Source organism: Cucurbita moschata, unplaced genomic scaffold (assembly GCF_002738365.1).
Source record: "Cucurbita moschata cultivar Rifu unplaced genomic scaffold, Cmos_1.0 Cmo_Scf00032, whole genome shotgun sequence".
NCBI lineage: Eukaryota > Viridiplantae > Streptophyta > Magnoliopsida > Cucurbitales > Cucurbitaceae > Cucurbita > Cucurbita moschata.
Genome location: NW_019268548.1, coordinates 1,529,412 through 1,551,155, shown reverse-complemented (window position 1 = coordinate 1,551,155; position 21,744 = coordinate 1,529,412). Strand labels below are relative to the sequence as shown.

The 21,744-nt window shown below is 39.9% G+C and overlaps 5 protein-coding genes across 8 annotated transcripts in view; 2 read left to right on the top strand and 3 right to left on the bottom strand.

Annotated features, from left to right (window-relative positions):
- Positions 1 to 64: 64 nt before the first annotated feature.
- Positions 65 to 2,166, bottom strand: LOC111429928 (guanine nucleotide-binding protein subunit beta-like protein). The gene is made up of 2 exons (XM_023066006.1): positions 1,180 to 2,166; positions 65 to 386 (listed from the first exon to the last, which is right to left on the bottom strand). The coding sequence occupies exons 1-2, from the start codon at positions 2,059 to 2,061 to the stop codon at positions 285 to 287; spliced, it is 984 nt and encodes a 327-aa protein (XP_022921774.1). The 5' UTR covers positions 2,062 to 2,166; the 3' UTR covers positions 65 to 284.
- Positions 2,167 to 3,898: 1,732 nt separating this feature from the next.
- On the top strand, positions 3,899 to 7,900 carry LOC111430024 (peroxisome biogenesis protein 3-2-like). Of its 4 annotated transcripts, none has more exons than XM_023066132.1 (9): positions 3,899 to 4,257; positions 4,376 to 4,437; positions 5,306 to 5,467; positions 5,561 to 5,760; positions 5,847 to 5,977; positions 6,481 to 6,608; positions 6,903 to 7,130; positions 7,381 to 7,651; positions 7,687 to 7,900. In XM_023066132.1, the coding sequence occupies exons 2-8, from the start codon at positions 4,397 to 4,399 to the stop codon at positions 7,637 to 7,639; spliced, it is 1,149 nt and encodes a 382-aa protein (XP_022921900.1). In that variant the 5' UTR covers positions 3,899 to 4,257; positions 4,376 to 4,396; the 3' UTR covers positions 7,640 to 7,651; positions 7,687 to 7,900. The 4 variants fall into 4 exon arrangements, with proteins under 4 accessions (XP_022921900.1, XP_022921899.1, XP_022921898.1 ...); XM_023066131.1 differs by having other exon boundaries at positions 7,381 to 7,655; positions 7,691 to 7,900; XM_023066130.1 differs by having other exon boundaries at positions 7,381 to 7,900.
- Positions 7,901 to 8,613: 713 nt separating this feature from the next.
- On the top strand, positions 8,614 to 13,040 carry LOC111430020 (cyclin-dependent kinase D-3-like). Its single transcript, XM_023066120.1, has 8 exons — positions 8,614 to 8,937; positions 9,430 to 9,728; positions 9,838 to 9,946; positions 10,186 to 10,311; positions 11,313 to 11,548; positions 11,630 to 11,944; positions 12,323 to 12,444; positions 12,762 to 13,040. Exons 1-7 carry the CDS (start codon positions 8,833 to 8,835, stop codon positions 12,372 to 12,374), a joined length of 1,242 nt encoding a protein of 413 aa, XP_022921888.1. The 5' UTR covers positions 8,614 to 8,832; the 3' UTR covers positions 12,375 to 12,444; positions 12,762 to 13,040.
- Positions 13,041 to 13,539: 499 nt separating this feature from the next.
- Positions 13,540 to 15,325, bottom strand: LOC111429678 (protein DETOXIFICATION 16-like; the record flags this gene model as incomplete). Its single annotated transcript, XM_023065620.1, has 6 exons — positions 15,273 to 15,325; positions 14,820 to 15,187; positions 14,655 to 14,741; positions 14,513 to 14,569; positions 14,202 to 14,440; positions 13,540 to 13,610 (listed from the first exon to the last, which is right to left on the bottom strand). Coding segments are annotated over exons 1-6 (831 nt in total), but the record flags the coding sequence as incomplete, so codon positions are not given.
- Positions 15,326 to 18,395: 3,070 nt separating this feature from the next.
- LOC111464976 (protein DETOXIFICATION 16-like) overlaps positions 18,396 to 21,744 on the bottom strand; it is a 5,186-nt gene continuing 1,837 nt past the window's right edge. Inside the window, exons 4-8 of the mRNA XM_023109261.1 lie at positions 20,510 to 20,566; positions 20,181 to 20,419; positions 19,957 to 20,075; positions 18,689 to 18,775; positions 18,396 to 18,613 (exon numbers count right to left, since the gene is read on the bottom strand). Coding sequence (XP_022965029.1) covers positions 18,554 to 18,613; positions 18,689 to 18,775; positions 19,957 to 20,075; positions 20,181 to 20,419; positions 20,510 to 20,566 — 562 coding nt within the window. The 3' untranslated portion in view covers positions 18,396 to 18,553. The remainder of the gene's footprint in view (positions 18,614 to 18,688; positions 18,776 to 19,956; positions 20,076 to 20,180; positions 20,420 to 20,509; positions 20,567 to 21,744) is intronic.

Sequence of the window (21,744 nt, the reverse complement as noted above, 5' to 3'; positions counted from 1 at the left end):
TATAAATGCTGCATTAGTTAAATTTGAAGATATGGCAGGACATATCCGTGAGAGACTATGATGGTGGAAGAAAATAACAGAAACTTTTACCCCTGAATTTTGGCATGTATCTCAAAGACAAAACATTGTTGACCTCAAAAATCATCTTCAACATCAAATTTAAAAACCAAATGATTCATCATATCACTCCCAGCAAAACCCTAAAGAAAATTCTAAAGACTGATAAGGTTTTTCTTCTCAAAATAGAAACAAAAAAGTGCATCTGCAAATAATCATTGATATTTCTAATAACGACCAATTCCCCAAACTCTGATGACTCCATCTGTGTAGCCGCTAAACAATGTGCTCCCATCTGCGCTCCAGCTCAAACTTGTGCAGTAGATATCCTGCAAATCCATCATAAAACTTGAATCAGATACACAGAAAAACCCTCATCAAACGAAGCACATGTTGAAAAATGATGAAAGACTTCGCTTGTTTCCAAGTCCGCCCCATCCAAAAATCACCCTTATGAAACACAGATCAAACATTCAAACAAAGAGAATCAGAACGTTGTCAAGACCAACTTTCTATACCACAATTTCAATCAGAATCGATTTAGAAGGAATTATCACACTAGAATCTATAATGTCAAAGAAAACAGCAAAAACCATTATGCAACTTATTAAAGACCAAAAAAACAAAGCAAAATCTGTTCATCATTGCATGCATATTCTCTTAAGTTTGCATAAAATAAACCAAACTCACTTCATTCACCCAGTAAAAATGAAATATTCAGAGGTACAAATAAAATCGCCAGACAATTACAGAAGGAAAGGAAGACTAAATCAGTAATCTATTATGTATGCACTTCCAGTGGTTAATAATAATAAGAAATCAATATGAAAGTTGGAAAGTGATGGCTCTGTATTTAGTGTCATGATTAAGCTCTGAAAAGCAGTTCCAGAAAACAATGTAGGACGATATACCAATTATACAACCCTTACATACTTCAAGACAAGCAAGCTGAACGTTAATAACACGACATAATACTAAGACAATGTGATTGGTAATTGCAAGAAAACGAGAATAAATGGTTCAATCGTCAACGACCGTAGAAAAACAATTGAAATGCCTCGAGTATCATGGTGGACTGAAAAAAATAAAAAGTACAACATGACAGAGAAAATATGAATATACCTTAATCTTGTTGGTAGTGGCAGCATGGGTATCATCAGTTTTCTCCGCTTCGGTTTTCAAATCGACTTTCAAGTCCTCAACAATACTCTTGCTCTCCAAGTCCCAGATCTTAATACTGCTCTCAGTAGCAGCACATAGCCAGTACCTGTTGGGGCTGAAACAAAGAGCATGGATAATGGATCCGGCATCCAGGGAGTAGAGCTTCTTACCCTCAGCCAAATCCCACAGCAAAATCACTCCGTCTTTGCCACCGCTGGCGCACAGTGAACCATCCGGTGAAACAGCCACTGTGTTGACATAACCGCCGTGTCCGGCGAGAGTGACTCTCAACTTGCAATTAGTCAAGTTCCACACTTTCACAGTCTTATCCCAAGACGCCGAAACAATCGTTGGCTGGAGCGTGTTAGGGCTGAATCTGACACAGCTAACCCAGTCAGAGTGAGCGTCACCATCCTGGATTGTGTACTTGCACTCACCGAGAGTGTTCCATAGCTTAATGGTTCGGTCGCGAGAGGCCGAGACGATCTGGCGATTGTCGATGGAGAAAGCGACAGAGAGAACATCCTTAGAATGTCCAACAAATCGACGGGATGTGACGCCAGTGGCAAGGTCCCAGAGGCGGAGCTCGCCGTCCCAGGAACCAGAGAGAGCGAACTGACCATCGGATGAGAGGACAACATCTTGAACAAAGTGAGAGTGGCCGTTGAGTCTTCGTTGAGGAACACCGTAGGTCTTCTCCTCCTTGGTGAGGCGCCACAAGATGATGGATTTATCACGGGAAGATGTGACAATCATATCGGAATTATCAATCGGAGTGGCTATGGCCGTCACCATGTCGGTGTGAGCCCTCATTGTGCCCCGCAGAACAAGACCCTCCGCCATTTCTTAGTGTGCTCTGGTTCTACGCCTTCGGCTGTGTGAAGATTGTAAATTCGTGAGCGGTAGAGAGGAGGAAGGAAGGATTATGAGAATTTATATATAAGGAGCAAGTTAGGGTTTTGGGAAGCCGACTGCACACAGGCGGCTTGTAACTTGAAGAACCCTAGAACCCTTTGGGCTCTCTCTAAACTCAAAGCCAATTTTTTTTTTTTTTTTTTAATCTTAAATTAAAATATAAATGGGAATAAGAGATAAAAATTTATTAGGAGTGGTTTTAGGGACAATACCAACCCTCCCGAAAAGAGTAAGAAAGCTCGAAAAACTCTTAAACCCTAATGACTCCCCGAGCCGACCATTGTTGGGCTCAGGAGTAAGTTGCGTATAAACTAAGAAAATCATGTGTTGAGTAGACGACCTCGTATACTAGGTAGTCACTCTAGTCGACGTAGAGTAAAATTCTTTGAAATTGCACGATGGAAGAGTTGCATGCCAAAACAAAGAAAAGGGTCGAGCTGGTGACGTGTGAAGAGTTAACCAAGAAGCGAGAACAATTACTCACCTAGCCTGAGTTCACGTTAAGAACTAGCCACTCTCCCAAAGAGAACGAACCATTTGTCAATCCCTTGATATGGAGTGGCCCTCGAAGAATTGTCCCTTGTACTGATAAGTGAACTTTGGTGTGCAACTGATGACGTGGGCGGCAAAATATTTGGTTGATGGTGAGAGCCTTTTCGTGCCTCGCCGCCTCGTAAAATCACGCATCCGTGAAAAAGTTGTCCAACCATTAGGTATGATCAAGATCGAGGCTAAAATGACTTGATTCAAAGGCTACTAAAGGATGTGAGGTAAACGAAGGCAAACCCTATTGGTGAAACCGACTCCCAAATAGATGTTCACAACCGACTCCCTAAGCCCATAATTTGGAGACAAACTCTAAAGAATCACGTAATGCGTTCAAAGAATGTCCAATCCCTTTAAGATATATGACAATGACACGTGAAATGACTCTACACACCTTTCTAATTAGTATTAGGATCAATGGAAGGTCGAGCAACGAGAATGCCCAATCATGGAGCACCAAAACTAACTATACATAGACATTGCCCAAACAATAATAGTCGCTGAATGAACGAACTATGTGCATAAAAGTGCATGTTCGTCTAACCCATCATCACCATAATGTCACTCAATGACGTATGGGTCCAAAAACCCACCTCAATAAACCAACGACCCAACCCAAAATAAAGAGGGACGACTCGTCAATGTTATGGATGGTTCAAAACTAAGGCCCGAGACCCATCAAGTCCAAGCAACTCAAGAAGGGTAAAAAGCCCCGTGAACTCACTCAAACTAAAGGTGAGGAGTGCGGGGTTGGGGCATCTACATAATGAGGAAGGGGACTTCTCGAGTCGACCATGGGTAAGATTGCATATTGAAGTCCCTCTTGATTTTGGTCTTGATCGAACGGTACAACATCAATACCTATGTTGGATGCTATATATGAATTGAAAGACACGCACCTCATTAAAGATACACAATTATTACTATCAATACTCTCGTCCAATATTGACCTAGAAATCTAGATTCATACTAGACTAGTACAAGGTCCGCTTTGACCCGTTACGTATTTAGACTCACGGTTTTAAAACGCGTTTATTGTGAAGACGTAGAGCCCTACTTCGACCAGCTCTGATACCGTTTGTAACATTTTCAAAGGTTTCCACACCCTTACGAGAAATTTTGTTCTCCTCTCAAACCAACGTGGAATGTCTACCGTGTTTTGAGTGGGCCGGTGCGTTAAAAAGGAACATATTTTATGTATTTGTGTGCCGACATTCCGTTATCAACTAAGGAAGGAAATGAAGGCAAAAAGAAGAGAAGTGTACGAAGAGCAAATCCAAAGGTCGAAGTTGAAGAGGTAAGGGATAAAAACCAACATTTATTAACCATTGGATCGATCAAATTGGTCACTCCTCTCGGAGTGCAGCTTCTCCGCCATCTTCAAGCGCCAAACCCTCGAATTTCGCAACCCCGAAGAGACTTAGGAATCTGTGTCGATTCAAAGCGGGGAAGACCTGCTTCCTTCTGCGCTTGTCGAGTCGCTTCCCATTTCGCCTCTTCCCTTTTGAAGTTGTGGGAATTTCGAGTTTTCGCGCCTTATCGTGGATTTGCGCGTTTCTCCATCTCTTTTCCTTCTAGGTCAGCGGTAGTATTGCCTTTTTTTAGCTTATTTGATGATAGTTTTACGTTTTGTTTCTGGTTTACGAAGTTTTTATTCTCATCTCAATTTTGGTTTTGTTTCAAAATGGATTTGCAGACCACGAAGGCATGGTGATGGATGTTCGGTTTAGTTCGTGACGCCAAAATGTTTCCTATAAGGTCAATTCTCATGTTTCTGTTGCATTATTTCATATGGCTTCCCTTATATTGCTATTGATTGAAGGGGCCTTCTTCTTGGTATTCTTTTTCCCTCGATTCTGCTAACTGGAAGATGAATTTGGCTGTTTATGATAGCTGGTCTAAATTTTGGTTATTTCTTTCGGTAGAAATGCTCCAATTCTCTGATTCGCGACAGTTGAGATTAGGAAATTACGGTTCGTTTCTAATTGATCAGTATAGAATGAACCATTTCACGTTCTTTGATGATAAAATGTTTAAAAATATCTTTTAGCTTCAACCTATTGGTCTCAAAATATGGTTTGGGAATGCAAAATGATGTTGAAGGAAGATTTTGAAAGTTAGCGGTTGCATTATTCTATCAAAAAAGAAGGAAGAACACTGTTCTAGAGATATTGAACACAGAAAAAAAGATTGAGAATGAATTCCTTACCTTCTTTTAAAAATGCTCTACTGAAAAAAAGTTGGTATTAGATTCTTGCCAACCCATCTTAATTGGGATCCTATCGTCCAGCAACGAGCATGTGACTTGGAGAAAGAGTTTACTGAGGGGAATATGGATGGCTGATTTGGGTTATTGGAACCTCAATTTTAGAAGAAATCAAAGAGACTGAAATTCTTGAATATGAATGTCTTTCTACTGTCACATTATCTTCAAGACAGGACCAAGGGGTTTGGAATTTAGAAGCTAATAGCCTTTTCTTTGTTAACTCACTCATAGCCATCTCTCCCTGCCTAGTCTTGGAAAATCGCCATTGGTTTATTAGTTAATTTACCGGTTGATACTTTGAAAATTGTTTGGTTTCTCCCATTTCATCATGTCTTATTATTTCTAACATATTGTGAGCAGGGATTTCTGGAAAAGGTATAAGAGGAAGATTTTAATTACAGCTGGAGTTTTAGGAAGCGGGTATTTTCTGTACCGACAATATGACTATTACAGTCGAAGGCTTCATGATATCCAGAAAGAGTTGGATAATGAACGTGAAGCAGATGAGCTCATTAAAGCTCAGTTAAGAGATGCTTACTTTTTCTTCCCTTCTTTTTATCAGTATCTGTTTTCTGGGTTCTTTAACTTTTGTGTTTGTCGGGTTTGTTCATGCAGAATACAAGCTCATTTTGAGAACATTCAAAGAATAGCTGATACAACGACGTTGCCTCATGCTTTACAACATTTACATAATCGGATAGAGGAAGATTTGGATCTTTCACACCTGACAGAGAGATTAATGATGGGGAAGGGCGAGCGAAACACTTTGACATTAGCTGAGAAGCTTGATTTATGGGAAAACCTCAAAATACTAAGTATGAAGCGACCTCACTCTGGTGTTTATATTTTCTGGTTTTTAGCTGAATACAGTCGCCTGACATGGTTGGAATGTGTTTTCCAGGCTTCACAAAGATGGTGATATCACTCTGGGCAATAACTGTGTTAAGTTTGTACATTAGAGTTCAAGTCAACATCTTAGGAAGACATATGTACATCGATACTGCCCGTGGTCTTGGTAGCTCCCAGTTGCTTGTAAGGCCTGCTATTATTGCTACTTCGTACTTTTATGAACTGTTTTCAGCACTGTCATTCTTGGAATTACCACATCCTGTTTGATAACAAATTCTTTTTTAGCCTATGTTTTTTCTCCTTAATTTATAACATTTGAATTCTTAACCGAAATATATGTTGAGGATTATTGGGAGTGAGTCCCACATTGGTTAATTTAGTGGAAGATCATGGGTTTATAAATGAGGAATACTATCTCCATTGGTATGAGGCCTTTTGGGGAAGCCCAAAGCAAAGCCATGAGAGTTTATACTCAAAGTGGACAATATCATACCATTGTGGAGAGTCGTAATTCCTAACAATATATGCCAATCCTTCGGCCGGATGAAGGCTTCTAAATATGATATGAGATACTAAATTTTTCGATATCATAACTAGAAAGCCTCGTGTGTGTGTTACCGTTTAGTTATTTGTTGACTCCTTGTTCTCTTCTCTTATATTGGTCCTTGTGGTTCATAATTCCGCAGGAGGAGGCTGACCTCATCAATAGAGAAGACCAACAGAAATTTCTGGCCATCTCTGATTTTCTCTGTAATTATGGTCTGAATGCCTTGATTCCTAAATTGCAGGTAGCAGTAGGAGAAGTTCTTAAGAGGTAAGGGGTTTGTTCTACTATAATTTCAGAAAAAATATTTTTTGAGAATTTTCCTCGAGACTAAACGAGGAACCTGGTTGTGAAATAACAGGGTTCTGAAAAAAAAATAAATAAACGTTTTCGATTCCAAGCTCTGCTGTCGAGTAAACTGGCAGCATAGTTCTCCCAAAACATTGTTTGAGAATCTTTTACAGAGATTTCGTTTGATCGATCACAACTATGCCTTGTATTACTAGCTCTTTCGATACTTTCTCAGACGTGATTGATATTCTTTGTTGATTTTCTTGGTTGCAGAAAACAGTTGCGAGATGTCTTTAATACAACCGTACTTCGTGACACTACTACACAAATAATTAAAATTTTCATGAGCACAGGAAGTCCCCATCATTGGTTGGACTACTTGATGCCTGGGGACAATCAATCTAATATTACAGACACGCTCTCCACTGACGACAATGCAGCTGCCCGAAATTTCAACAAGTTTGATCAGCTCATGATGGAGACTAGAGCAGTACTGCTAAGGTACGAGTATTATAAATCAACACTCACCATACTGAACATAGACAATCTCATTAATAGACATGCATGGAGTATTGAATAGATATCAAGTTTATTGTGACTTTTGCTCAAAGTCCCTCTTTTTTGAGAGAATTCATTTCAGCTGAAATCATGCTTCCTTGACAATGCATGGTTGATTACAGTCTTAAACTTTCAATCTTGATTCTGTCTCTGAAACATAAACCATCATCTTTTTCTCCTTCATTGGATTCAGTGCCGAGTTCGGGAGCGTCGTTGAGAGATCGTTAGAAGTGGGAGTCGATGGGTTGATGGATGAAATGGAGGCTTCAGTTGCTGGAGGCAGCAGCAGAACATCAGGAATACCCCTGGCTAGGCTTGTGCCAAGAGTGGCCCAGATGGGGCTATTGCTCCTTGAAGATCCAATAAAAAGTAGATTCATCAAAACGATAAGAGGTATACCAGAAGTGGAAATCTTTTTTACTCTTCTTTATGCAAATATGCCTACCTCTTAGAAAGAAAGACCATGGCATGGCTTGGCATGGCATGGCATGGCTTGGATTGGCTTGGCTTGGCTTGGCTTGGCTTGCACATTCTTGTCATTTCATTAGATTCTGGTTTTGTTGTGGGGGTTACACATCCATATAAGAAGTCTCTGGCTTCCTTTCTTCCTTCCTTCCTTCCTTCCTTCCTTCTGTCAGTTGAAAGGAAAACTTAGGGTAAGATAGTGACAATTTATTTGATAATAATTTGAAATTCTTTCAATTTATAATGTTTCTGGGTTTCTTTATTTTGATATGAATTCCTTTTTCTAGGTCTTTTATTTTTATTTATCACAAATCTTTTTAGTTTAGTTCCTTATATTAACGTCTACCCTATGCGTTGGGTATCGAAAATAATGTATTTTTGCTCTATGAAGAGAACTGTCAATCTTAAAACCATTTACTTTATGCCCGTTCGGTAGGCTCATGTTTGGTTTTCGGTTTCCGAAAACTAAACGTACGATTGCTTTATTCACGTGTTGTTTCTTTGTTTTATCGTTTTTACTCTAAGATGTTCTAAAATTTAAGTTAAAATATTGAAAATTATTTTTTTAGAATCAGTAATGAACTTTTATGTTACTCCCGATCATGATGATTTAATGGGGAGGGTTTATGATCCTGGTAAACGTGCTACCACGTGCTTATGATTTTGTGTCAATTTTCACTACGAACAACTAAAAGTTCAGGAGTTTTATTAGATAGGTTTAATAAATTAATTAATTTTAAAAAATTTAATATACAAAATTAAATGTTTTTAAATTTATTATACATAAAATTTAAAATTTGTAGATTTATTGAAAACTAATTACACGTAAATCTTGGGAGACGATTTTGGGCCATGTGGGTCGGCCCAAAACAATGAATCTACTTGCCCATTGGCCAATGGCGGGAAAACAAGCGGCAAAAAAAAAAAAAAAAAAAAAAAAAAAAAAATCCTTGAACAGCTGAAAGAAGCTGCTTTTCTACGCTCTCGTCTCTCTCTATCTTCATCAGCTTTCTTTGTGCTACCAACTGAACTGCACACTCACCATGTCCAAACCCTAATTTCCTGGGATTTCCTTGGAGAATTGTGCCCCAGATAGTTCTTCTTTATGAATCCATGTGTCTGCCATGAGAAGATTATCGCAGCTGAGAATACGTTTTGAAGGAGTATATTGGAGGCAGCAATGGTTGAGCTCGATCCATCAAAGAAAGTGGCCGATAGATATTTAAAGCGTGAGGTTCTCGGGGAGGGTACCTATGGTGTTGTATATAAGGCTATTGATACTCAGGTAGGTCTTGGACTACCTTTTTTAATATGATTCTGCATCAAGGTGGTATGCTTTCTTTGCGTGATAAGTTAATAACCGTTTGATGAATATGAAATAAAGTATGGGGATGGAAAAGAGAGGGGTAAGTCGAAAAGTTAGAGCTAAATTCACTGCAATTGATTTGTCGATGATATTGAGATTGCTATGGCAGCCATGGCGACTGCTTCTGGGGCTATTTGGAGTATTTCTTCGAGTTTTATCACATTGACTATGTTTCAATGTGGTGGAGTACCTGCTGCTTTTGCCCTAAGAATCAAATTTGTTTTCCTGAACTGTATCTCACGGTAGCTGAATAGGTGTCTGGACTTAAAGGCGTTAGTTCTTTTGTTTACTTGAAATTCCGATTGTTAGAAGCTTGAAAATAAGAACTTAAAACTATATATTCAGTTTCTATTAAGTCAAGAAAGAAGGGTTTTCAACTTGATTTATCCACGTCCTTTTTTTACTCTTTAGACAGGTCAGACGGTTGCAATCAAGAAAATTCGGCTTGGGAAACAAAAAGAGGGAGTAAATTTTACGGCTCTTCGAGAAATCAAGCTGCTTAAAGAGCTCAAAGATCCAAATATAATTGAGTTAATTGATGCATTCCCTCACAAAGGAAATTTGCATCTCGTATTTGAGTTTATGGAGACAGACCTTGAAGCTGTTATACGTGATCGAAACATATTTCTTTCCCCAGCTGACATAAAATCATTCCTTCAGATGACGTTGAAAGGACTTGCTTATTGCCACAAGAAATGGGTTTTACATAGGTACCCAAATTTTGTATGATTCTATTATTTTTGCTGTTTAGCTGTTCAAATCATATAGCATCTGGATACCTATGCTTTACTTTCTATTATGCTTGCTTGCACTTTACAGGGATATGAAGCCAAATAATTTGTTGATAGGATCAAATGGTCAACTGAAACTTGCAGATTTTGGTTTGGCTCGGATATTTGGGAGTCCGGATCGTAGATTTACTCACCAGGTATACTTCTTCTCCCTCTTTTGCATTATTGATAAACGCTGGTAAAGATTTATTGCTTTGGAATCTAAATTGCCATGTGTAGTAGGTGGTGCTTTTAAACCTGGGTGTATTCAATGACCTGGTTTCGTATTATAGATGGTTTTTTTTTTTTTTTTTGTTTGCTCGATGGTACAGATATTTCACCCCTATCCCTGAATTTTATTCATCTCATTCTTAACACGTCTGAATATTCATAATAGGTGTTTGCTCGATGGTACAGAGCGCCTGAGCTATTGTTTGGCACTAAGCAATATGGCTCTGCAGTTGATGTTTGGGCAGCAGCTTGTATTTTTGCTGAACTATTACTTCGTCGACCTTTTCTTCAGGCAAGTCTATATTTGTATCAATAGACGATCCTTTACATGGTGATGGCTGATGTTTAACCCATGAGTTGTTCTACCCTTTTCTGCTTGTGATATTTAAGCTTCCACATGTAAATAACTTCAGTACGAACTTAGTCTCATGCATTAATCAGTCTTTTTATTCATATCGGTACCATGTTGGTGCTCAAATTGGCATGCATGATACAATATATGAGACTTTTAGATTGTGTTTGTCCTTTTTACCCATTCTATTTTTTTCCTACTAGCAAACTCATTTGACTTCAATGCGAGCTCTCTTTTAATTACAACCACCCAATGTATATTTTGAGCTTCCAAATTAAGCATGGTACATCCACATGGTTGTGTACGTACAAATCTAGCTTAGAACTAGTTGCATACAATAAATTATTAATCTTCTATCTATTTTGGGCAATGAATTGGCCCCTGGGTTCTTGCTGAGTGTGAGTCATGTATGCAATGATAAACATGTCTCTATCAACATGGCTAGCCTTGCATTTCCTTCAGTGCATTAGACTTTCCAGGGTGTATTTTAGCATGAGAACTGATTTTGCTAATACTAATGAGGGAATATTTATCTCACAAATTTAGTAGCCCTTCGTTTATTAAGCTTAAAGTTATCAAGCCTAGGTATATATCAACTGTGTATGGATTCTGAGAAGAATGGACTGTAGAAACCTGAGTTTTTGTAGATGGTGTTGTTAGCATGTGGCATAGAGGTAGGTTCATAGCTTTAAGTTTAGCAAACTTGTATCTTCTTAACTTGATTTACCTTCAGATGTTATCCATTTGTCAATGGTTCGATAACTATACTCTTCCGAGAGCCGTAGGGCTTGGTCGCTGACAATTTTTTTCCATTATATTTTAAACCTGTACTTGCATATTGTTCTTGGATTCGTATTATTATGTAAAATAGATCTAAATTCAAAATTTTGGTTTCTTGTATTTCTTTTGATTGTTTGTTAAATCGTTTCTTTCGTTGACAGGGTTCAAGTGACATTGACCAATTGGGGAAGATCTTTGCAGCTTTTGGAACACCAACGCCTTCTCAATGGCCTGATATGTTATACCTACCTGATTACGTGGAGTTCCAATATGTTCCTGCCCCTCCCCTACGATCATTGTTTCCTATGGCTAGCGATGACACGCTGGATCTCCTATCAAAGATGTTTGCATATGATCCAAAATCTAGAATTACCATTCAACAAGCATTGGAGCATAGGTTTCCTTTTTAAAATATGAAAATATAATTTAGAAACATAGAGCTGTTTTCGATACGTTGCTTACAGTTTTTCTTTTGTAGATACTTCTCATCTGCACCACTTCCCACAGATCCTAGTAAGCTTCCAAGGCCTACTTCAAAGCAAGAACCTACGAACTCTCGAGGTTTGGACTTAAATTCAAATGAGGCTCCTAACTCTCCTCCAAGAAAGTCGAGAAGAGTAATGTCAGATCGTGAGGCTTTTGAAGGAAATGCATATAAATCTGATAGGCTTGATGACCATGTTAGTGAGCGAGAGGCAGCTGCTGGAAATACAAGCAAGAATGAAGCAGTGCCTATGTCGTTGGATTTTTCTGTTTTTGGTGGAAAACCTCCAAATAGACCTACAATTAACAGGTAAATTTTTCTTAGCGTAAATTGCTTAACCGATTGTCTACCTTAGAGGTGGAGAGAATCCTCCCTAAGAAAAGACTACAACAAAAAAAGCCCTCCAATTTCTAATAATCAACGCGAGGCTATAAGAACAACATAAATCATGGGATAGCAATCTTAGAGGTTCCCATAAATCGTGAGCATAACATGCAATCATAGATTTAATTAATAAATGGTGATAAATTAGTTCATGAATCAAATCCCGCTGAGAGGAAAGAGGCAGGTTATTTATTTATTTATTTTGAATAAGAAACGAAAATATGGTATAATATTTAAGTATATAAATATAGTTTTCATGACATCTAGAATTCTGAATAGTTTGTGTTTTCCCTTCTCTTGCAGTGCTGACAGATCACATCTTAAAAGGAAATTAGATCTTGAATTCCAACAATAAGGAGATTCTGTATCAGTGTACTGCAATATGAATTCGGCCTTTCAATTGAACGCTAGCCTACATCTATGAGGTACGTCTTTCGAGTTTTCGAACTTGAATTATTCTCTTCTTGCTCTGAAATCTCTATGATTGATTAGTTTTCCCCCCTTTCCTTGTGCCTTCCTTGCTAGTTAGTATTTAAAAGGGTTAGTGTTCTTCTCAAATGAGTGCTTGGAGAAGTGAATCAAAATTTCCATATATTTAAGCAACATTGTAACTCTCTTAATAGCTCCTCTCTTAATATTTAGATTGGTTCAAGATTTCTGGTGTTCATTCACTCCTTAGCTGGCTTAGATAAAAGAATCTTGCTGAATATCCCCAAATGATTGCTATTTGGTTCTTTTCCAGGGAAAATTGTGGAGTTACTTCCCAAGTGAAGACTGCCGGATGGGTTCATCTTTTACCCTCTTATCCCCTCATGCGACTGCTAAATTATACGGGTGTTCCATTATGTAATATCACATATAGCTAATTGAACTTGATTCATTTGATCCCTTATCAAAATGTTTGATACCTCTGCCTTGGACCATTTCTGCTACAATTCTGTTTGGGAAGTATAACACTTACAGCTTCGAAGCACTATTCAGTACACTAACAAAAAATGAAATAAAATTCATACTTGTGCAAGGATTCTCTCATATCTATTCTATCATGTGTGTCTGTGGTGATTATTATTTGACTAGTTTTGCTTGTCCTGGATCTCTCATGTCCATCCAGGATACGTTGAAGTCGGACCAAAATGTTTAGGTTGATCTCGAACCGTTCAGCAATGTCGAGGATGTTCTAGTCTTGCTCCACATACAGAGGGACCGTGTAATCCCGGCCCTGGTTCGAAGCCTCTTCAGCCTGAAAGAAAGATGAAGTTAAACAGATGCCAATGTGAGCGAGAAGATTCAGATCAAGCAATGAACAGTGCTCAAGGGTCACCTGTTTGTTCCAGTTTGTGCGAACTGTTATTCCAAGGAAGAACACCACTTGGACTAGAAAAGCAGATACAACACCCAACCAGAGTCCCTGCAGAAGAAATGGTTTAAGGGCCAAAAAAAAAGAGTTAAAAGATTGAGAATATGGGAACGTTTATGAAAGAGAATAGTCGATACCTTCCCTTTCATGTCTAAGACAGAATTCCCACTAGGTCAAAGGAAGCCAGATTGATATATGCGCCCATTTTCTGCCAACCACATCCTCTAGCAATTCCTGCATTTGTTTAACAAAACATCCAGTATTATAGATGCATTTGATTCGAGTGCAGATAATAACACATTATATACACGTTGCACGGATATGTAATTGAACTAATATATCTCGAACGATCATGGAATCGAGTTGAGTTGAGTATTTAAGGGGAAAAAAACTAAGAAAATATGCAATCTGAAGCAAAGTAGAATCCTTTCAACGCCCATTACATATCACCGTTAGCCTCACGGTTTTAAAAGTGTATACTAAAGAAAGGTTTTCACACCCTTATAAGAATGTTTCGTTCCCCTCTCCAACATAGGTAAGATCTCACAATCCACTCCTTTGGGGACCTAGCATCCTTACTGACACACCACCCGGTGTTTGGCTATGATACCATTTATAACAGTCCAAGTCCACCGCTAGTAGATATTGTCTGCTTTGGCCTGTTCCATATCATCATCAGCCTCACGGTTTTAAAATGTATCTACTAGGAAGACATTTCCACACGATACTTCGTTCCCACTCTCTAAGTAACGTGAGATCACATAAGCCCATTATATCTTCTTTTCTCTCTGCAGAACATAAATGCAAGCTAACATGAATAAGGACCTGAAAGAACGCTCTGAACACCGTCAAAGAAGCTGGAAACCGCTACAGCCGGCATCATAGTCGCAAGGCATCTCACAACTTCTTCTTCTTCACTATAAACTCGACCCCAGACATTGCGAAGCAGAATCATAAGAACTCCTACCAGAACACCTTCTACAACCACCATGACTAATGCAACATACGCTGCCATACGTGCTGCTCGTGGACGTCCAGCCCCCAACTCGTTCGACACCCGAATACTATCATTCAAAAACATATCAAACAAAACAATCCAAATATATCATCCAGGAAGCATAAGCTAGGACGATTACCTTACAGCAGCACTAAGTCCAAAAGAAATCATCCAGAACAATCCAAATATATTAAGGCTGGAACAACAAATTCATCCTTTTAAGAACAACATTGGATATTCATAATAAAGTTGATACCAGTCACCTTAGGAGGAGTACCAACCAGATAGAAAGTACTGAAGTTTCCAGCTTGGGGTTAGGCAGAAGACCAGACAAGATAACCATCATTTCAAATGTCCAAACTTTCAAGCTGTTGAAAATGATATCAATCCATTTATTAGAACATATACCCATTTTGGCTAACTGCTACAGAACAACAAAGAATTACCACAGCATAAGAGCTGAAGGAACTGAAATCCTAAGGAAATCAAGCACATTATGCAAGGCATCAACTGTAAAATCTGTCCATGTTTCTGAGCAACAAGAAGAGATCTTAACATAGAGTGCTATCAGACATACATTAATCCAATACGAGATCGAATTCGCCAGAGCGGTTCCTCTAATTCGCAGTTCGAATTCGAACACCAATATCCAGCATAATAAGATGTGGATTAAAGCTGCTATACCAGAACTTAGTACCATAGGGAAGACAATGTTTTGAGTTTGTAAGAATTTCACTAGGCATTGAAGCTGACCGTATGCGACAACGCTCGGGATCATGTAACGGGCGTATAATCCAGCTCCTTTGGAGATGTCCTGATCTTGGTGCAATGCAATTAGAATCATTTTGGTGTTTGATGTAATAAGGACAAGAAATATGCTGACAACTAAGAGGACGAACATTGCACATTGAGTATGTAGTCCTAGCATATGATATCTATCGCTTTGCGCCGAATGACTGCCCACATAAGGTATCCAATGCACTAGCCATACCCCTTATAAAGAATGCTTCGTTCTCCTCTCCAACCGAGGTGGGATCTCACACATGCAAAAGAATACATGTTGAAACCACAAATTTTAGGTTCGAGGAGAAATAGAGCTCACCAGCAAGCTAAAACCTGTGACTGAAACAAAAGAAGTTGCCATTGAAGCTGCAGCCAGAGCCAATTCACCAAGATGACCCACAAACATCAAAGAAATTATCTGTAAACTGTATTGTAACAGACCAATAGAAAATAAAGGCCCGGCCAACAGCAACTGTCTTTTCACTTCAATCAAGACTTCTCCTCCCTGAATGTCCATCATGTCTACTACTTCTGCTTCCTACAAGGACTTGACCTGTAACCATACGAAGGGATGGGGTGTATAGGTCTCGATCACGTGGTTGGAGTATCGATCTGGAGCTACTGCATATGCGATTGGGTCACCCAGGGATCAACTGTTGGGTCACCCAGGGATCAACTGTGAAAAGACATGAAGCAAACAACATATGGCTCAAAGCAACATTTTGCACTAGTAATTCGTGTTGGGCAAACATTACACAAATATTTTCCTTGGCTCAGAATATTTATCTGCAAGATCCAAGTGCAGTTTCAAGCAAAGTATTAGGCATAAAATTTGATCTGACTGAGAGAGAAAATAAACACGTTTTAAAAACTTTGAGGGGAAGTCCAAAAAGGAAAATCCAAAGAGGACAATATCTAGTAGCGGTGAGTTTGGACTGTTACAAATGGTATCAAAGCCAGACACTGGGTGGTGTACCATCAAGGACGTTGGTCCCCAAGGAGGTGGATTGTGAGATCCCACGTCAGTTGGAGAGGGAACGAATCATTTCTTACAAGGGTATGAAAACCTCTTCTTAATAGACGCGTTTTAGAAACCTTGAGGGGGAGCCCGAAAGGAAAAACCCAACGATGACAATATCTACTAGTGGTGGGTTTGAATGGTTACAAATGGTATCAAAGGCAGACACCGAACGATGTGCCAGCAAGGACGTTAGCCCCCAAGGAAGTGGATTGTGAGATCCCACGTCGGTTGGAGAGTGAATAAATCATTTCTTATAAGGGTATGAAAACCTTTTCCTAGTAGACGCATTTTAAAAACCTTGAGGGAAAGTCCGAAAGGAAAAGCCCAAAGAGAACAATATCTACTAGCGGTGGGCTTGAGTCGTTACAAATGTTAACGTCGGTGAGAAGGAAAACATACAGATTAGATAGGAACTCAAAGTAGCTAGAAGGAAAAGGGGAAAGAAATTAACTTGTAGTAAATTTGAAATGGTAAACAACAACTATAGAATCTCTTAAAAGAATACAAAAATCTGAAAGTGAATAGGTAACGGTCCAAGCTCACCTCTAGCAGATATTGTTCTCTTTAGGCTTTCTCTCAACGTTTTTAAAACGCGTATATTAGAAAGAGGTTTCTACACCCTAATAAAAGATAGTTTCGTTCTCCTCCTCAACCGATGTGAGACAGAGACCTACTTCTAGCATTCTCAAACTAAAACATGAGAACTCGCCAAAACAGGACTTACAAAGAAGAACTCGCCATTAATGAATAGACTTGAAACAACAGGAAAAGAAGTTGCTTACCCTGTTGTTATAAACCAAGCTTGGTGCCTTACCCTGTTGTTATTATTTTATAAATTCACACACATGCACAGCACCAAGTGTCCAATGTTTTGGGAAGTGTGTCGTAACCTGAAAAATGACAAAAGTAAGACGGTGGCCATTTTGGTACAGGTGATACCTGCACCTGGAATTATGGAGCTGTCTATGGCCTTTAACCTTGTTTGTTATTAAACTTCATGAGCCCCCAGACCAGAATTATGAACGTAGAGAAGAAACAGTGTCCTAAGAATGAAACATAAGACCTTAAAACAACTTATTATTGTTGTGTTGTATGGTAGGAAACATGTTCGCTTTATACCTTTTATGTGTTTGGTTGGCTTTCTTTTCTTATTATTGATTTGATCTGTTTGATTATTGGTAGTCTTTAGCTGGTTGGAAATGGTTAATGAATAAACTTAATCCATTATAGTACATGGACAAATTTTGAGTTAGATTCATTTGATAAATACATGTATTAGATTGTTCAGGTATCACTGTAACTGTAATAACCTAAGTCTACTGTAACTGTAATAACCTAAGTCTACTGCTAGTAGTTATTGTCTTTTTTGGGTTTTTTCTTTCGGACTTCCCCTCAAGGTTTTAAAATGCGTCTACTAGGAAGAGGTTTATACACCTTTATAAGAAATGTTTCATTTCTGTTGGCACATTACTCGGTGTCTAGCTATGATACCACTTGTAACAAGGGTGTGGAAACTCCTCCCTAGAGAATGCATTTTAAAACCTTGAGGGGAAACTCGAAAGGTCCTAAAGAGGACAATATCAGCTAGTGGTGGGCTTGAACTGTTACAAATGGTATTAGAGCCAGGTTTCGAACGGTGTGCCAGCGAGCACACTAGACCTCCAAGGAGATGGATTGTGAGATCCCATATCGGTTGAGGAGGAGAACGACACATTCTTCATAAAGGTGTGGAAACCTCCTAAAGGGAAAGCCTAAAGAGGACAATATCTATTAGCGGTGGGCTTGGGACTAGGAGGTGTGCTAGTAGGGACACTAGCCCTCAAGGGGGTGGATTGTGAGATCTCACATTGGTTAGAGAGGGAAACAAAGCATTCCTTATAAGGGTGTGGAAACCTCTACCTAGTAGACGCGTTTTAAAATCGTGAGACTGACGGTGATACATAACAAGTCAAAACAGAGAATATCTACAAGCGGTGGGTTTAGACAGTTACATTCTTACTTCCTCAGCCATGTGTTTCCTTCTAAACACAGGTGAGCGAGGCTATTAATTAGAGATAATAGACCTATCCCAGCGAGCCTCCCGCCCCGACTTCACATGAAATGGGAAGGGAGAGAGTCAGCTAAATCATAACTTCGAGTCGAATTCTCAAATTAGAGGAACCTTTATAATCTAACCAAAACCGAACAAAATATAAACACATGGAGATTGAGTGAGAAATCAAGTTGAAGTGAAAGAATCATCAGCTAATATTGCCCAAGAGTCATGCTACAAAAATGAATCAATGAGGGTTGGCCTCCACAATTCATTGATTTTGAAAAGAAAGTAGAGTTCAATACAAGAGATGACCAATCACAAAGCTCCTCCACCAACAAGTTTCATGACACAACATTCTCTGGAATTGTTGAGTCATAAACTCTTTCTGTAGCAATCTTTGCCTGAACAGCACAAACAAACACATTAGAAACATCAGATTTAAGGAATAAAGTAGAGATTTGAGTTTGGAATTTTACTTCTTGGTCCCAATCTGTGCGGATTGCAATGATAGCAAGAGAAAATGCTTGGAAAATGAGTGCCAAAATGATGCCAAACCACAGCCCCTAAGTAGAAAAAAAAACAAGATTTTAAAAAGAATTCGGAAAGATTAAGGATAAGTTATAAAAAAATGTCAGAACTTTGTTTTTTCAGTAGAAATCCTTTAGAATTTCGGACATGGCGACGTAAAAAATGGGATCCTATCAACTTGTTCCGACCTAGGATAATAAGCTCATGAGCTTAGTCTTACTTCACCGTCGAGAAATAAAAGAAGACTTCCATCTCCAAGTTTAACTTAGATGTAGCTCGCTTCTTTTTGGGTGTGAAGCAGCATCAAACAGCTCTCCCTGAAAAGGAGGTGATCCAAACTACGGCTACCTAGTTACGACTTCACTCTAGTCACTAGCCCCGGCATCCCCCTCCTTGCGGTTAAGGTAACGACTTCGGGCATGACTAGTGTCACGGTCATGCATGTCCAAGGCGTGTTGTCAATGGCCGCATGACAGATATCCCAGTCTTGCTTGTCCAGGACGTGTTGTCCATGGTTGCATGCTCGTTCCAAACCCCTTTTACATGCTTTCATCCTAGATAGGTTTTTACCATTCCATATTGAGTCAGTATGAGGGTGTATGACTGTTCACCAAAATCATGGCTAGACCTGCAAGGGCTAAAATGCCCAAAATGCACTATAGGGGATATGACTAATTGTCAACTGCTTCCTACCCGATAGTTATATGCAGTAAGCCGTTGTTGTTGCCTTTTTGCTTACGCTCCCATATAACACAATTTCCAATTTTTCAAATCTTGCTTTCAAAACTCTCATTCGAAATCTCTTTGCCCCCGTTTTCTAAAACTTTCTCCTTAAATCGGAGCCAGAAGCTCGAGCATACGTCGCTTGGCCGTAGGCGACACAAGAACGAATAGGCTTAACTCACTCGTTGCTGGGAAGTGAGTGCCGCACAATCGCAAGTCCGCTGTCATTAAAGTGCGATTGTGACAATCAACTCCCATAGTGTAACAGGCGGTGTGTACAAGGCCCAGGAACGAATTGTTCGGAACAGTGGGAAAGACCCAGAAAGGAAATTTGGGTCGTCATAACGTTTCAAGTCCCAATTTCCATCCGAAGTTCTAAGAGTTTTCTACTCCTATGCTAGTTTTGAAACGTTTATAAAAGGTCAAGAAACTTTTGAACTATTAAAGGTATTTGGTTCATATAATTTAGCTCGGAATTAACGACGCTGTTTACCCGTCCACCAATGTGCAAAAGAAAAGCAAGAAAAACTGCAGATGGGATTCCCACAATATAATATGATCCAAGATTGACAAAGGCACCAATCTTCTGCCAACCACAACCTCTAGCAATGCCTGCATTGTATTTATGCACAAACAAGTAGAGCCTTTAGAAGATGATAGCAGTGCAGACACTAAGTCAAGCCATAACAGAGTGCAGGCCTATAATAAAATGAGAACCTGAAAGCACGCATTGAAGTCCATCGAGGAAGCTGGACACTGCAACTATAGGAAGCATGCTGGCTACGTATTCAATCACTTCTGGTTCGTTGCTATAAGCATACCCCCAAACATTACGTATAAGAATCAAGGTAGTTCCAAGCAGTAGCCCCTCAATGGTGGCCATTGTCACTACTACACATCCAGCTAGCTTGGCTGCTCCTGCATGGCCAGCTCCTAGTTCATTTGAGACTCGGGTGCTAACCAAATGAGATAGAAAGATGGGTTAGTGAAGCAAAGTCTTTGGTTTAGAAATTCAGGAAAGATGGAAGAAATTGTTTGAAATTTACCTTCCTGCGCCACTCATACCAAATGGGATCATCCAAACTGTTGCAGCTGTATTAAGACTGGTAGAGACATGTGGGTTAGTGAAGCTAGAGGTGGCTAGATGTAACCGCTCAAGCTCACCGCTAGCGGATGTTGTTCTATTTGGGTTTTCCCTTTTGAGATTCCTCTCAAGGTTTTTAAAATGCGTATGCTAGGGAGAGGTTTCCACACCCTTATAAAGAATGTTTCGTTCTCTTCCCTAACCAACGTGGGATCTCACAATCCACTCTCTTTAGGGCCTAGCGTCTTCGCTGGCACTCGTTCCCTTCTTCCATGGACGTGGGATCTCATAATTCACCCCCCTTCAGGGCCCAGTGTCCTCGCCGGCACTCGTTCCCTTCTTTCATCGATGTGGGAGATCTCACAATTCACCCCCCTTCAGGGCCCAGTGTCCTCGCTGGCACTGTTCCCTTCTTCCATTGATGTGGGAGATATCACAATTCACCCCCCTTCAGGGCCTAGTGTCCTCGCCGGCACTCGTTCCCTTCTTCCATCGATGTGGGAGATCTCACAATTCACCCCCTTCAGGGCCCAGTGTCCTCGCTGGTACTCGTTCCCTTCTTCCATCGATGTGGGAGATCTCACAATTCACCCCCCTTCAGGGCCCAGTGCCTCGCTGGCACTCGATACCTTCTTCCATCGATGTGGAATCTCACAATTCACCTCCCTTCAGGGCCTAGTGTCCTCGCTGGCACTCGTTCCCTTCTTCCATCGACGTGGGATCTCACAGTCCACCCCCTTCAGGACCTAGCGTCCTCTCTGACACTCGTTCCCTTCTCCAATCAATGTGGGATCTCACAATCCACCCCCCTTCGGGACCCAGTGTCCTCGCTGACACTCGCTCCCTTCTTCCATCGATGTGGGATCTAACAATCCACCCACCTTCGAGACCCAGTGTCCTCGCTGACACTCGCTCCCTTCTTCCATCGATGTGGGATCTAACAATCCATCCACCTTCGAGATCCAGTGTCCTCGCTGACACTCGCTCCCTTCTTCCATCGATGTGGGATCTAACAATCCACCCACCTTCGAGACCCAGCACATCGGTTGGAGAGGAGAACAAAGCATTCTTTATAAGGGTGTGAAAACCTCTCCATAACACACACAGTTTGAAAACCTCGAAGAGAAGCTCGAAAGAGAAAGTCGAAAGTGGACAATATCTATTAGTGGTAGGAAAAAAAAAAAAAAAAAAAAAAAA